Source organism: Sinohyriopsis cumingii, chromosome 17, assembly GCF_028554795.1.
Source record: "Sinohyriopsis cumingii isolate HCF-2022 chromosome 17, ASM2855479v2, whole genome shotgun sequence".
NCBI classification, from domain to species: Eukaryota; Metazoa; Mollusca; class Bivalvia; order Unionida; family Unionidae; genus Sinohyriopsis; species Sinohyriopsis cumingii.
This window is the reverse complement of record NC_142977.1, coordinates 11,517,564-11,534,283: the sequence shown is the minus strand read 5'-3', so window position 1 is coordinate 11,534,283 and position 16,720 is coordinate 11,517,564. Positions and strand designations below refer to the sequence as shown.

The following is a 16,720-nucleotide window of genomic DNA, read 5'->3' as shown; positions in this document are numbered from 1 at the left end:
TCACAATACATGTATCTCTTTGGTTGCTGTTACAACACCTGTATCTATTTGGATGCGGCTATTATATTTGTATCTCTTTGGATTCTGCTACAACACCTGTATCTATCTAGATATTGCTACAATACCTGTATTTCTTTGGATACTACTTCAATACATGTATCTTTTTGGATATTGCTACAATACCTGTGTCTCTTTGGATACTGCTACAATACCTGTATCTCTGGGGCCCCGAATGGCTGAGTGGTCTAAAGCACTCTCCGTTACGGATCACTGCCATCTCACCTCTGTCTGCATGGGTTCGAGTCTCGGATTCGGCCAATGTTGGTATGTGAGAAAGCTTGCCAGTAGCTTTTCGTGGGTCGGTTGTTCTTTTTTGGGGCTTTCCCGGTTCTTCCTCCACCGTTAATACTGGCCGCCATGTATAGCCTATCGTGTGCTGAAAAATGGCGTTAAACCCTACAAAAACATGTATCTCTTTGGATACCGCTACAATACCTGTATCTCTTTGGATACCGCTACAATTACTGTATCTTTAGGATACTGCTACAATACATGTATCTCGTAGGATACTACATCAATATCTGAATCTCTTTGGATACTGCTAGAATATATGCATCTCTTTTGATTTTGCTCAAATACCTGTATCTCTTTGGATGCTACCACAATATCTTCGTCTCTTTGGATACTCTCACAATGTCTGTATTTCTTTGGATGCTGTTACAATACCTGTATCTCTTTGGATACTGCTACAATATCTCTATCTCTTTGGATACTGCTACACCATGTGTATCTGTTTGGAAACTACAACAATACATGTATTTGTTTGGATATTGCTAAAATGCCTGTATTTCTTTGGATACTATGGCGATATCTGTATATGTTTGGATACTGTTGCAATACCTGTTTTCATTTGGATACCGTGATAATACCCGCATCACTTTGGATACTACTACAATACCTGTATCTCTTTATCTCTTTGGATACTGCCACACTATCTGTATCTCTTTGGATACTGTTGCAATACTTATATCTCTTTAGATACAACTACATTATATATATATATATATATATATATATATATATATATATATATATATATATATATATATATATATATATATATATATATATATATATATATATATATCTTTGGATACTGTTGCGATACCTGTATCTCTCTGGATACTTCTACATTATTTGTATCTCTTTGGATAATGTTACAATACCTGTATCTCTTTGGATACTGTTACAACACCTTTATCTCTTTGGATACTACTGAAATACCTGTATCACAATACTTTCGCCTCTTTTGATATTACTACAATAGATGTATCTCGTTTGAATACTGCTACAATACGTATATCTCTTTAGATACTGCTACAGTACCTGCATTTTCATTTAGTGTTGAGAGAAGCTAGGCTTTGCATATGGATGTATGTATATCACACTTAACAGTCATTTTGTCAATATGGCTTTGATCAAGCGATTGGCGAAGAAAATATGTTAACCAAGTTTATTATTTTTAATGGAATGTATGTATGTATGTATGTATGTATGTATGTATGTATGTATGTATGTATGTTCTTTTGAAATGATATAAAGGTATACATTCCGAAGTGGGTATCTGTGACATAAAGAGTTTGTCTTGTTGCTTGCTTGATTTATTGATTGATTTATTGATTGATTTAGGGAGCTTATGGACCAAATCTTGTCTACACAAAAAGTGACATACGGAAAGTTATCGAGTATGCTCGTCTCAGGGGAATACGTGTCATCCCGGAGTTTGATACCCCCGGACACACTCAGTCATGGGGAAGAGCGCTTAAAGGTACGTGTTTTCTTTTTTTTCTTTCTTTCTTTTTTCTTCTATCTTTATTTTTCCGCGCGCTTTTTATCCCACTTTTAACCGAAGGTGTGGACGGGACGGGGATATTGCGACGTTGTCTGTCTGACCTTTCGTAACCGAGATAGTTTCGGCAACACTTTTTTTTGCTGTTGCTTTTGTTTAAAAAGTCGAACAACATGTGTACTTTACCTATGGGAAGAAACAGAACCATGTTATGTACAAGGTCAAGGCCACATAGGATGAAAGTGGGATTTTCGTTTTTACACGATAAGAAAATTCTCATTGCCCTAATTATCACCATACTTCATAGGCAGCTACACTGGGGCGGCTCCCAAATGATTCTGAGATAGGGAAATGAATGGTTAATGGAGTCCTCAGACACTTCAGTTTTGATTTACACTTACGGAAGGACATTTCCTTACAGAGGTTGCAAGAGACAGATTGAGGATCAAGGCAACGGACGTAAAATTGCAGTCATGGTTTCTGCATAAGAATTTTTTATAACATTATGAAACTCTTTGCAACATTTTAAGAAATGTACTTGTTATGAAAGGAATTTAATAACTTTTTAAGAAATGTCTTTCGCTCCCCTCCCCCCAATACTGGTCATAAAATATTTTGCATTTCAACCATACTTAGAGAGAATGAGGGAGTTCACGCTCTCTTAGAAGGGGTGTCACTTCTAACGGTGTAGATCTACATCATTGTGGAAGTCTGAACGAGAGGTACGGAATCGATTGCAAGAATGAAGCCGTGAGTTCTGGCGAACGAACTAACTCTATTGAAATTATTTGATATAATTAATTACATAAAGAAATACATACAAAATTATCATATTCCTGCCAGCTTACAAACTTCATACAGTCCTAGAGTTTCTGTCGTTTAGAATATAGTGTAAATAATTGAATATGGAATAAATTAACGATGGCCAAAGTGTGTAAATATTTAATATTTCAGAATATTATAACAATCATTTTGTAGAAAGTATTTTACTGAATTTGACCTAAAATATCAAAAATAGTATACTCTATTACTTAAAGAATATTTTATTTCTAAATTAATTATTACTGAGCACGAGGTTGTTAGTGACCTCGTCGTTTGCAATCATCTATAGCATGATTACAAGTAAATATACATTCTTTACACAATTGAACTTTCCAATATATTATAGTAAAGAATAATGATAGGGTATCAAAGGAATAAAAACATGCTGCAAATGCATTTATCTCAGATTGAACTGCTAACCAAAACACAACCGTATCATTTTAAAGCATTAAAATTCTATATACCGAAGAGAAAATCTTACAAATACAGACAGTTGCTTTCTTGCAAGAAAGACAGGTCGTGAGTTCTGGCAAACGAATTAATTTACACAAAGCCGCATCTTGCTTATATGTGATTTGGGCGAATACCAAGAAAGGACATACGTTTCTCATCTTGCACCATAACTCCAGGGCTCTATACATATTTTGCTGTCCGTTCTGTCCGTTTGTACGTGTCATTATATAATAATGTGCTTCAGGAGCATTTTCTATGAAACACATATACTTTATCTGATAATGTCAGCAGAAGATAATTTTGCTAGCTCAGCAAACCTTTTATTAATCTTACTGAGTCTAAATTTGCTGACTTAGAATATAAGAAGAAATGCATTATGCAGTGAAAGGGATTTTACAGTTTTCCAACATAAAAACATGCTCTTTATTGAAATAATACATATTTGAGTTACAAGAATTAAAAAATTGCTTTTAATACAATTTTCAGAAAAATTCGATCATGACAGATTTACTACATTTGCAAAGTAGAAGTCACAAACCAATTATCGGGCCGATAGGTCTAAACACAGTGTTGCTGACACTACAATCGCAGCTGGAGAACTTTCCATTTAATGAAAATAACCAATTGAAACCTCATTGTGGTTTGTGTTCAGATTTCGACTTGCTTTATGTGTTAACGGTGTGAGGTAAAATCACTAACGGTCAAGGCCATATGGAGTCAATTTTGAATTTGTCGAAGGGAGACTATCCATTTTTCTGATGAATATTTTTTAAATTATGAATTTAGCTGAAGGGTAACAAAAGCGGATGCTAAATTACACCGAACCCTCGGAGGCACATGAAGACTTATTTTCAAGCTAAGGGATGTGAAACTAAGTATTACAATGCTTTAAGTTGATGTTTAGGTCAGTTGGTGATATAAAAAAGAACGAAAGGGACGCAGCTGCATTAAGTGTAGCTAATTTAAATGTACTTTGTATTTTGTCATTATTTTATTTTATTGTTCTTTAATAATTGAGTCCGAATAGGTGAGATCTTAAGTGTGCAAAATGACTATATTCTGTACCAAATTGACCTAGCGCTCAACATATTCTCAAAATATGTTATAAAAAATACTAATGTATGTTTTTTGGCTAATCATGTTTGTCCATTTGTTTAAAACATAATTTGTTTTATTTTATTTTGAATAGATTTTTTGACTCCTTGCTATGGAGACGGAAAGAATCCGGGTACTGCAAATTATACAAGTCACGCGGAGTACGAGATTGTCAACCCGATTCTAAATAGCACATATGACGTCATCCATAAGCTGTACAGCGAGGTGAAGCAGGACTTCCCTGATCAGTATATGCATTTGGGAATGGACGAAGCTTATCGAGCTTGCTGGTATGTTTCCGAACAACAACAACGTCAGCTGGATAGACTATACACACCTATTTCGTTATATTGCAGTGAAAAAATTATTTCATTCTCATTATATGAATTTTTAGTAATGTGATTTTAGTTCTATTTACCTTTAAAAATGCTTTGTGTCGACCGCTGTTGCTATGTTGTTGACTGTTACTAATATTACGACTCTACCGTCTTAAAGCAAGTAACAGAAAAGAGTGAAAAACCAGCATGTTTTGTAAAATCGAACAACTAATGTATTTTCCTGGAATACAAAGTGAAAAATTAAACATATCCTACAGAATAGTGAATGAAATCCTAAACGATCCTAAAAGTTCTATTACAAGTCCAAAGAATGAAGTATTCCAAATGAAGTATTCCGAATGAAGTATTCCAAATGAAGTATTCCAAATGAAGTATTCCAAATAAGTTCCTTTGATATTCTGCATGCCATTTAATCCATCGTCTTACAGAATAGTGAACTGCTCCGGTGGCCTAGTGGTTAGAGCGTCTGCCTCGGATGCGGGAGGTCGTGGGATCGATCCTCGGCCGAGTCATACCAAAGACTTACACAAATGGTACTCACAGCTGCCTTGCTTGGCGCTCAGCACTAACAGGTTAGTGTTATGACTGGTCGACCTGGTGTCAGAATAATGTGACTGGGTGGGACATCATGCTACATGTCTGCGGCATGATGCCACAGTGCTGGACATCACTATAAAATGCCACACTGCAGACATAATTTTTTGGTGATGTGTGCTTAGCCCATGATTTTTCTTCTTATTAAAGAGAAACAAAGTTCTCATTTAAAAACAGATTGACATCACTGACATCAACAAATTTCGTGTTATTATTTATTTCATTTAACTAAATTTCATGTCGGCCACTGTTGCTATGTTTTGCCTGTTGCTGGGCATTTCCCAAGCTATTTAAAGCTCAGTTAATTGACGTGTAAGTAAACATTATGTTGACACAAATGAAAATATTTTAGCATTTATTCAATCAGAGCAACATTTACATTTATACATCAAGAACGGAATGGGTACTTCCGTAAAGTTTCCTTATTGGGAGACCATGATATGACGTATGGGTAATCATTATGACGTCACATATAAAAAAGTGTTTTTATTCATCTAATCAGAGATGTTACAGAGATGCACGTCTGAAGTGCTGCACGTACAGATTATCAAATAAAAGAACTGTAACGATGATGATAGTGATAGATGTATTAATAATGATATTGGCGTTACGACGATGATGATACTAGTGATAATAAAGGCGGTCGTAAAAGCAAAATTATAAATTTGTGAGTAGCCTTGGCGAGTAAACACAAGACATGACTGCTGAAATAGTGCCACGTGCATTAAACAAGTTCTACAAATCAGGCTCTAAACGTGTTGGACCACAACAATGGTTACTTGTGGAAAAGAGCTTTACTTTGACAAGGATAACTGTGTAATAGAAATGGGCGCGGCCTAAGACGAAAAGACAGAAGGAACATAATAAAGGCAGCGTGAGTACTGAGATGAAACTTGTATTTCGTAGAAAGCTGAGGACAAAACCTATGTACAGATGCTTCCCAATAACTTCATTATAGTACAAGGCACAAGGGTCATGTAGGCATTCAACACCGATTATTTCAGTGATGGGTGTAATTTTTTTTAGAATTTGATTGTACATACCTTTAAGTGGCAATTATTTACTTCATTTTGGATTCGCATACATCCATATTCCTTTGGAAGGTCATTATTTAGACGCCACGATACGGCAAAATCAATGTTCAAGTACGTATACATTTTTCGACGAAATAAACCTAAAGATGTGATTCAGTACCATCCGGATTGAATGTCGTGCGCTGTGATGTAACAATGAATGCTACGCACATTGATACACAAATTCGTAATACCCTCGATTGTGACGATTCCACTCGACTCTCTTATGTTGACCCAAGTTTATTTAGTACGTGGCCACCATTGTAATAGTCCATAGCGATAAATAATTTTCGCCTGGAAGTTTCTTGGAGACTGTTAAGGTGCAGAACATTCATTAATCAGGATTGAATAGACTTTGGTAAAAGAAAATTGGTGTTAAATTGTAAAAGAACAATTTATATTTAATTTAAAATGAGTAAATGCGCATACATGACCCATGTGACTTGTACTATAGGAGACGATCTTCTGCCCATTTTACCTGGCAGTTTATTCGATATGCGAGTACCAAAATTGGCCATTTTCAACAAGGCACACTGAGGCAAAATCAACTTCTAAATTGCAAATATAGATACTGTTATAAAGCCTGGTTTGTGTTCTGTTTATGTGTGTACATTTTGTCACAGTGTCTTGAGATTCCGTGAATTTATTTCATCTTTCAAACACAATATAAAATTAACAGTATATCTGCCAGCATATCACAAATATGGCTACTGATGACGTCATTCGCGATTCATTTAGAGATAAAATATACACTAGTTCATGATACAAATGATTAATATTGAAACTGTATTCGACTAACGCTCATTGAAAACGTTAATATCACTGCAAAGGATTTCGAATCGTTTCATTGTTTTAAAGAAACGGCACTAGATTTATTATTCATGCATATGACGGTGTACAGTGTGGCGCTGCTGTATGGTGTATGGATTTATTGACAGAAGAGCGGTATATTCGCAGTTTTGAAAGAGACGGGTATTTCTGTTTCTTAGTTATCTACAACCTTGGGAGTGTAGTATATCCATCCGACAAAATGAGTTCATATTTTCCCATACAAATGCAGTAACCTTTTTATTGTCTGCTCATTTTCGTATTCTGCCTAAGGCTTAATTATGTAAACAAAATACAATACAAGAAACAAAGTAACTGAACGTATACCGTTTTCCAAACTAAATACACAAATGCAGATTCGTCATTACACAACAACAACATTATTACTGCGCACATAACTGCGCCCAGATAAATTTGAACTTAGTCAAGCGCTAGACATAACTTTTGAAAGAAAATGGCGTTTTGGTTTACTTAAAAATGAAATTTGAGTCATATTTTGAATGAATGTGCATTACTACAACTTTTCCATTTGATCTGGAATGAATAGATTTTGGTATTTTTGTCGATTGTACAAAATTTAATGATTATGGACGGATTTATCTGTGCCAATTCTACATCGAAGTACATCGGATTTCATTAGCGTGTTGACATCTGCAAGTGTGTTCCTGTTCTGTCATTGAATGTTTGAAATCATAATGTGGGAAAAATATGAAGTCTTTCATTTGCAATTATCAATATGAAGCTATGGAATATAATGTTTAAGTCATTTTGAGCGCAGTAAGGAGGATGTAATTGCACTTGGAATATAGTCGAAATTACAGTACAATTTTGAAAGGTGTAATCAAGCTTGAGGACCCATGACATAGCTCATGTAATTCGGATTTGCAGAACTAAGAAAGTTCATTCTGAGAAAATTCAGTATTTAAAACTGTAAGTATATTTTTGCCATTCTTTTTACCAGCTAAAGAAGACAGTTCATGCCTTGTCACTTGCATGTTATTTGTAGGTACCCAACAATTTTATGAAATCTGGCATCTTCCGCCTAAATCCGAAACATTGTTTCGAAAAAGTTAACGCGGAATGTAGCAAAGCAGCTGGTATGTGGCCGTCCACGAAACATCTTCTTTAGTTCATTCAGAAACAAATTTAATGAACCAAAACCTAAAGCGTCTACTACGAGAGTGTACATGATTTGTTTACAAAGTAGTTCCTAATACATCATTGGGCACACGTGAGTTCATAATGAAGTTGAGCGCGAGAGCAATATTGTAAAATACTGAACGATTCTGACAATGTAAAGTTAACGGAGAAAAAATGAGCATATAATACCTTTGTTTATAAAACGTGTTGATTCAATACTTGTGGCGAGCATGCACAGGAAATGGTTGGATTGTCAATACAGTGCAAAAGTTAGATAAATATCATACGCTGTCGATTTGCACATTTTCCATTGATGTATTTCTCTAACAAAAATGAAACTGGTACTCATACCTGTTTTATATCGGACGACGTCGTCGGATGAAAATTTAAGGAAGCCTGATATCAGTCCTTTTCATTCTTCAAATGAAATAAAAATCTTTTTGAATTTTGGGGTCATTTTAAAGTCAGCATCCATAGGATGCATCTTCAGTACAGTTCCGCCAAGCCAATAAATACCGTACTTATTTCATTTTTATATTAGCTTCACTGATTACTGCACACAAATATTGGATTTACTTGATAGTGTTTAAATGTCCTTCACCAATGCATTGAAATAATATAAAAATGATGGATACATAGTACAGTGTTGTTATATTGTTATGACTTTGTGCTCTTAAACTAAGAAATAGAAAAGAAGTTAAACCAACAAGTAAAATTCAAGAAATAATTTATTTGCCTATAAAACACAGTGAAAATTCAAAAGAAACAGTACTGTGAATTAAATTCAAAATAATCCTAACTGTCATAGCACAGGTCTAATAGTTAGAATATTCCAAATGAATTCCAACATTCTCGAATATCCCGATGTGCTACAATTATATAATCCAGAATGTCTTTGAATGAGTTCTAAACAATCTCAAATATTTTCGTAGTCCCAAAAAATCAATGACCATTGTGTAATTCCAATGAATAATTTAAATAATTTTTCTAAAATTTTATCGGAACACAACAATATACTCTGATCATAGAGTAATTTGTATTATACATAAGTGGATATAGTCAAGTGCATGTTATTACTGTATATCCAAAGTCAGTTTCATCCTTGGGTTAATGCCTTATCTGAAGAAGCAGATACATGCGGACGTTGACAGGAAACACTAGCATAACACTGTTTCACAATTGGGTTGACGAATTTGTACATTTAATAAATGTGATATGTTAATGGGAATGCTTTGCTTTGAAATTTGTTTCCAGGGCAACAAATCCAGAGATCAAAAGCTTCATGGCTTCAAAAGGTTTTGGGTCCAATTTCACTCTGCTAGAACAGTACTATATAGAAAAAGTTATAACCATTGTCAAGAGTTTGGCGTCTAAAATCATTATGTGGCACGATCCAGTCGACAACGGAGCAGAGGTAAATACAGTCATATTTATTTTACTTCTGCTAGGTATAATAGTACTGCCATTAATGTGAAATAGCAAGTATTATCCCATATCATAATTATGGTAAGAAATGCAAGGCATGATGGGAAATGACATGTTGGCATTCGCTCTTCTACAACGATGAAACAAATACGAAAACCAAAATAACCACCCAAAAGAAAACACAATTAACAAGAAAAACAAACAGTGAAACAATGCATAAAAAGACACATCAGTACACTACAAGCGCTAATTAACTACCTGGCTAACTAATAATCGTAAATAACTACTTTAGGAAGTAACTAACAATAAAACTAACGAGCTTGCTACTGAGTTCTATGGTTAAGTACGTTTGTCTTACTGACTGACTGATGACTATGAGAAATTATTCAAGGACTTGAACGTTTCAATAATTTTGTCGGATTATCTGAATCTTTCAATGACTTTTTGTACTATTTCACTTTCGTGGAATTTACATTGAACCGTGATTCTTAAGTTGTGCTAGCACAAGGGTCGGCAGCCTATTTTACATAGCGTGCCATTTTTATCCGGATTAATTACAAAATGAACGAGCGCGTGCCACCAGTAAGAGAGTAACACTGTTAAAATCATTTTTGTCTGCCCTTCGCGTGCCACACAAAATATCTTGACGTGCCACCACAGGTTGCCGACCCCTGTCCTAGCATATGCGCACATTTGAACTTTCAATCGGAATACCTTTGGAACGTTTCCAGATCAGTGAAATTGACAGTACATTTTAGGATAATATTCTAGGAATTCATACACTGTAAGGTATATTTATCTCTTTCATTTTGTTTGTTTTAATATTTTTTATTTTAGCAAAATAAATTTATTTTTTTTGGTAAACTTGAATGCTTGTTGGTTACCTTGTTAAGTTACGTAGTTTAAGCCGAAAGACGTAACACAACTATGTCACTTAAAGAAATACGGTGAAATGTTTAAGGTCATATTCCCGAATGTATTAAAATTAAAAGCAATCAGCCATTTAAATTATTTTATTGCATTTTTTTTCTTCCTATTTTAGTAATTGTGTTTGTCGAGAAACTTGCTGCAAATACCTACGTTTTGCATAACACACCCGTTTATCGTACTAGATTTATTTATTTATTTTATCTTTTCAGTTTTATCTATTTACTCTGAGCGAGCTTTTATTTAAATTATTTTAATATAGTTAGTATATCTACAATATAGTTTACTTCCTTTATTTACTTGCGTCCGTATGGAACGCCGAATTGTTCAAAAATTGATGAGAAAATTGAGCGGCAAAAGTCAGAGCAAATTGGAAAGATCGTGAGGCGAATTTATATAAAGCTGTCATGGCTCCTTAGTACAGATATCCATAATAATATCAGCTCACAGGTACAAACAAATGGAGCAAAAACAAAACCCTTTAAAATTAATAGATCAGTAAGACAGGGATGTCCTATTTCAATGTTACTTTATGTACTTAGCATTGAAATCTTGCAAAAAGATATACAACAAGATCAAAATATTCATGGTATTAAGATACCAAATATGAATGAACAATGCAAAACTTTTCAACATGCAGATGACTGTAATAATATAATAACCACAAAATCATCTTATACATGTCTGATTAATCAATATAAAAATTTTAGTGAAGCTTCTGGTTCCCAAGTAAACGATAATAAAACTGAAATCCTATTAATAAGCCAATGGAAGGATAATCCACAAGGACTTCCAACTACACAAATCAGACACCAGGTAAAAGCACTCGGTGTGACGTATGGAAAAGAAAGCAAAATAATAAATTTTTTACACATAAAGCAAAGTTTAGAAAAACACATAAATATATGGACTGACAGAAACTTAAACTTCACGCATAAAATACAAATAGCAAAAACATATTTATACAACTCTATATGGTTCCTCTTCGACAATATAGAGTTTGAAAAATTATATTTAGACAAAATTGAGTCAATAATTATAAAATTTCTCTGGAAAAGAATACACAAATTATCTAAAAAAAACACTACAAAAAGGTTATGAACGAGGTGGACAAGGGCTACCAAATCTAGTCAACAAACAACAAGCCAACATAATCTCAAGATTGAATATGTTAGACCACCAACCATTATACTAATGGCAGGGACTATATATATACTGGTTCGGAAAACAAATAAATTTGCAACAAAATAGAAACCTAACTTTTTCGAATATGTGGCAAATATTTGATAAACCATTAATAGAGAAACAAATAAACGAAATAACAAATTCGGATCCTAATAAAATAGAAATTCAAGTACCTAATGTAGATTGGATTAAAGTGTGGAAACACTGTAGAGAAATAAAAGAACCAAACAAATATGGTAATTTTTATCTCTATCTTCATAATGCATGGTGGACACAAGAACATGCATATAGAAGAAACATAATACACTCTTTACCAAAATGTTTATTATGTAATACTGCTACAGATAGGAAAGAACATATAATATTAGAATGTACACATTTAAATAATGAGAGAACTGAAGTAATAAACCAAATAACCGACAAACTAGGTAACTTTAATCCACTAAACCTACTATATACAGCATATATTAACGATAAAAAAACATACCAAATAGTTATTAATTTCATTTACCACGCAATCAGTGAAAGAAATAGTAAAATATGGAGCACTGAAGCAGAATAATAACTGAAAAGCCAAAAGGCTAGTTAAAAAACACCAGATATTAACATTTATTAACATTTATCAACATTTATTAACATTAATTAACATTCTACTTTTACAATAAGAAACCCTCCGCCTGGAGAGCCTATAGGACACACGGTACTAATTATACGGAAGAACTGTGAAGCAGTCTAGAAATGGGTGAAGAAATAATAGAGTATTTACAGGTTTGGTGGTCCATAATTGGTTAATAATGAAAATTAAAATTTTAGGAAAAATATCTTTTGAGAGCTTGTCCTATATGTAATGTAAAAAAAATATTGACAAATTTCTACTGATGCAATTTTAGCATTTTTACAGGCTTGACTCAGGAGTACTCAATACTGAAAGTAGCACCTGATTCATTTGGTGCAGAATCAATAACACGTGTTTCATGCACATGTATGTAAACAAATTGCCGCGGGTCATATGGTGTTCTCCACACATAAGCTTGCACCAAGGTTAGATGTGCACGAAAAATTATAGGTGTCATTATCAGCACCCATAAATTTTAAGTTATTGAATTTTGAATATGATAGAGTTTCCATATGTTTACCATTGGAGTGGAATTAGTACCGTGAGTCCTATAGGCTAGTGAAAACACACCAGGAGAGAGAGAAGAATAGGTTTGCTTGCAAACAAGGAACTAATATTGTAAAACCATGTGGCTACCACGTGACCGCTCTGTAATGAGAACAAACAGATATTCTCTTCTAATATACATGAAGGATACTACGACTGCGGATAAAGTCTGTCCGCCGCTGTAGCTTCATTGACCAGTACAAAACAAATCAACAACCATGTATAGCGGATTTGACCTACAACAAAACAAGCTGTGGCGGGGCTCCAAGAGGGACAGATCATATCTGATTCTTTAACAAGACCCCTCAATACTCCTCCACATCCAACTCAAGCAAAACAAATATGATTGAACACAAAATCTTAATCTACCATCTATATGAAGAATTAATAGAGGGATCCAAACAGGAGATCATCATGATTCCCAAAAGGGGCCTGCAAAAATCCCTCTGCTTAAATAAATGGAAAAAAACAATTCCTGTAATTTAACTTAAATTCAAAATTCAATTTTTAAATAAGGGCGGGATGCCATGTGAGAAATCATATAAGTGACACCCGAAAGGGACTCATAATTGATCCCCCTCCCTTATATTTTATTTCCATAAATACAAACTATTTAATTTTAGACCATTGTGAATAGAAGACTTATATATAAATAAAGACGAGGCAGGGGATGGTAAATCATACGAGAAATGACACCCGAAAGGGATTATATCCACTACCCTCTTCTTTATAATGAATTCAATAAAATTGAATATAACCAAGAAATAATGAAAAATTACATTTAAAATGCTATAATTCAATCTTAAAATTATATTTTAATAAAGAGATATTATAGCTTTATTCGAACTTTAAATTCGGAAAGTAACTTAATAGATGAACGATGAATGTGACAGAGAATTCATCTCAGACGTTTATTAAAGTTTCTGATGATGGAATCTATGCCACAGTCGTATAACCATCTTATTCCAAATTCAGCTCACTAAAATATTTCTATATGCATGAACAAGTCTGATGTACTATCAGAGACTTTCAGGCAGACTCAGACGTTCCATTACAGAGAATCCCGCTGTTTGATGGCAGAAAACGATCGCCTCATCTCTAAATTGACATATCGCGCCAAGAGGTAAATTTGCCCACGATCATTTCATGAAGATGGGCCCGAGGCAAATTCCTCAGTGATATGTACTGAAAACCAGTCTTGAGAAAATACTATACAATTGAACTCATTTAACATATTAAGATCTATCACAAGTATATAAGATCTACAAACATAAACAAATTGACTCAACCGAAATAGAAATCTAATGAATATGTATTACTCCAAAAAAGTATACATAATGATTAGAAGTACAAGAGTACTACGGTACATCAATTAAAACTTAATACAGCTCAACTTCCTGTTTGACAAATGGGGAAGAGAGAATTACCCCGAATTAAGATACATGCACTAAAATGTGAAAATAAAAAATAAAAAAAAATTTGAACTACAAGAAAAACCATCACTCTTTAAAAAATCTAATAAAATACAGTATGCTATGTCATACCATCAACCCCCCTACACAACACACAAACATACAAACATATATACACACTTATTATTCTTATATACTTACTTAAGAGAAAGACTGGATCCATTTGACATAGATAAGCCAATACAAAAATTAAATACGTGAATATATAATATATATATACAAAAATTTAATAAAAAATAAATAAAAAATAAACGAATTAAAAATTTTAAATAATAATTAATGGGGTTAAATGACTCTGGCAAAGTCAACTTAATAAAAAGCATAATAAAAGGAAAACAAGGGGAAGGAAATTGGCCCATGTCATTAATATGTCACTGGGGTAATAGTACGACCCTAAATCGGAAGTCCAAACTTATGGAACTCGGACCTCTAAAAGTCCTAATGGAGGTCGGAAAGTACATAAGCTTTTGGCTTCATGGGATTTTTAAAAAAAACTTACAAATATGATGATAAAAAAGAAATTAACCCTGCAAAATTCATAATCAACATTATTGTTTTATACAATGAACATATACAGATGTATTAAGGGAGGACAGGGTCAACCCACAATAAATACACTTTTAGATATAATCAGGGTGTCACTTCTAAGTTCTAACCAGCTCTATGTGCTGGGACGGGGCTAAGATGTGTCAACAATAGTACAGGTATCCAGCTGTCTGGTCGCGGACATTGGGCGAAGTCCCAGTGGGAGGTTGAGAGGGAAGCCCCTCCCCCCTCCCAAGTTAACGTATTATAGTTACATCAGAAACCAGTTTAATGTTTGCCTTGGCCTGCTTGTAATAACACTATATAACATAATATGTTGATATTGAATTTAAAATTTCCGGTAAATATGTTGAAAACACATGCATAAGAACAATACTAAATGTAGATTTAAGATTTAATATGTCGAGAACACATGTCCAAAATCATTTTGCTTTTTTTAAGACTGCAGTAGAAAATTCAGGATGTACGTTTGAGCACGGTGTCAGTACAAAATGCACGTGTCTCACACGCTATGCATGAAACTTGACATATATGCTACTAGGGCGATCATGACATTACGTAGGGCCTAATGGATAGCGCTGGAGAGATCGCAAGGCGACCCAGAGACATCACAGAGTGAGCCGGAGAGATTATAAAGTGATCCGGAGATATTATAGAGTGAACTGGAGAAATAATAAAGTGAGCCGGAGACATGTAGAGTGAGTTTTATATGTAATAGAGTGAACATGAGGTGAGCTGACGACGGCGAGCTAGAGTAATCGAGTAAAAGTGGAAGAGGAGGAGGAGCAGAAGATGAGCTGGGCTAATTGAGAACGAATTGATCTGGGAATGAAATGGGAACAATATGGTATCAAATGGAACCTCATGGCCTCAGTGATTAAAATTACGGATGCTTTCTTGAAAACATTATCTATGGACTCAATGGGGAAAATGTAAAAGTTACAGCATAGACTAAAAGTAGTAATCAAATTCTGAAACTGTCATGGACTTGAGAGGAGTTAGATAACAATCAGAAAAATTATGAAAATTATGGCAATGACTAAAATAAGTACAAAATTCGATACTAATGCGGAATTTGAAGGAGACTGAGAAAAAGCTGAAATGAACTTGAATGATGTTTGAAACAGTAGCACTAAAATTACTAACTGATGTGGAATTTAGTGGAGACTAAAAACGTTATACAAGTAAAAACTTGAAATAATTGAGCAACTTGTACCAAAACAAAATATTGTAAAGACCGAATAGTATCCCCACCCCCGAAAATTTAAAATTGTAAGGAACGTTTAAAAACTGAACTAGTTTTAAAATGTTACATCTTTTACAAATACTAACGACATGTTCAATATAGTTTAAAATGCTTAAAAAAATTAAAATTATTAAGATTTTCAAAGGAAATAACAAAATAAAAATACAAAATAAGTTCTGGGTTTTTCAGAATATTGATTAGTATTTAATAATACTGATTAGTATTTCTCATTCTAGTTACCTCGGCAACCCTGAACAGGGTGGTTGGGGTAAAGAAAAGTCAAGGCTTTTAACACATGTCACAATCTACTGATGCAGCCTTTAGAGTGGCGAGAATTAACACCTAACGGCCAGTCATCATTCGTCTTGATTATACAACACCCATATATGGAAACAAAATGGACGGAGAAGATGAACTTTATGATGATCACTAATCCAGTTAATTACAATTCGCTAATCACGCTTATAAACAACAACCTCATATATATTATTAACTAACTAAAACCTCTGTACAAACTCGCGTGAAAGGGGCTGTGAGATATTTAATGTGTCGGATCGCTAACAGT

At 34.0% G+C, this 16,720-nt stretch overlaps 1 protein-coding gene across 1 annotated transcript in view; it reads left to right on the top strand.

The window, feature by feature from the left end:
* Positions 1–16,720, top strand: part of LOC149777746 (beta-hexosaminidase subunit beta-like) — a 114,604-nt gene that overhangs the window by 48,231 nt on the left and 49,653 nt on the right. The window contains exons 7-9 of the mRNA XM_089938794.1: positions 1,690–1,828; positions 4,314–4,509; positions 9,447–9,606. Coding sequence (XP_089794920.1) covers positions 1,690–1,828; positions 4,314–4,509; positions 9,447–9,606 — 495 coding nt within the window. The remainder of the gene's footprint in view (positions 1–1,689; positions 1,829–4,313; positions 4,510–9,446; positions 9,607–16,720) is intronic.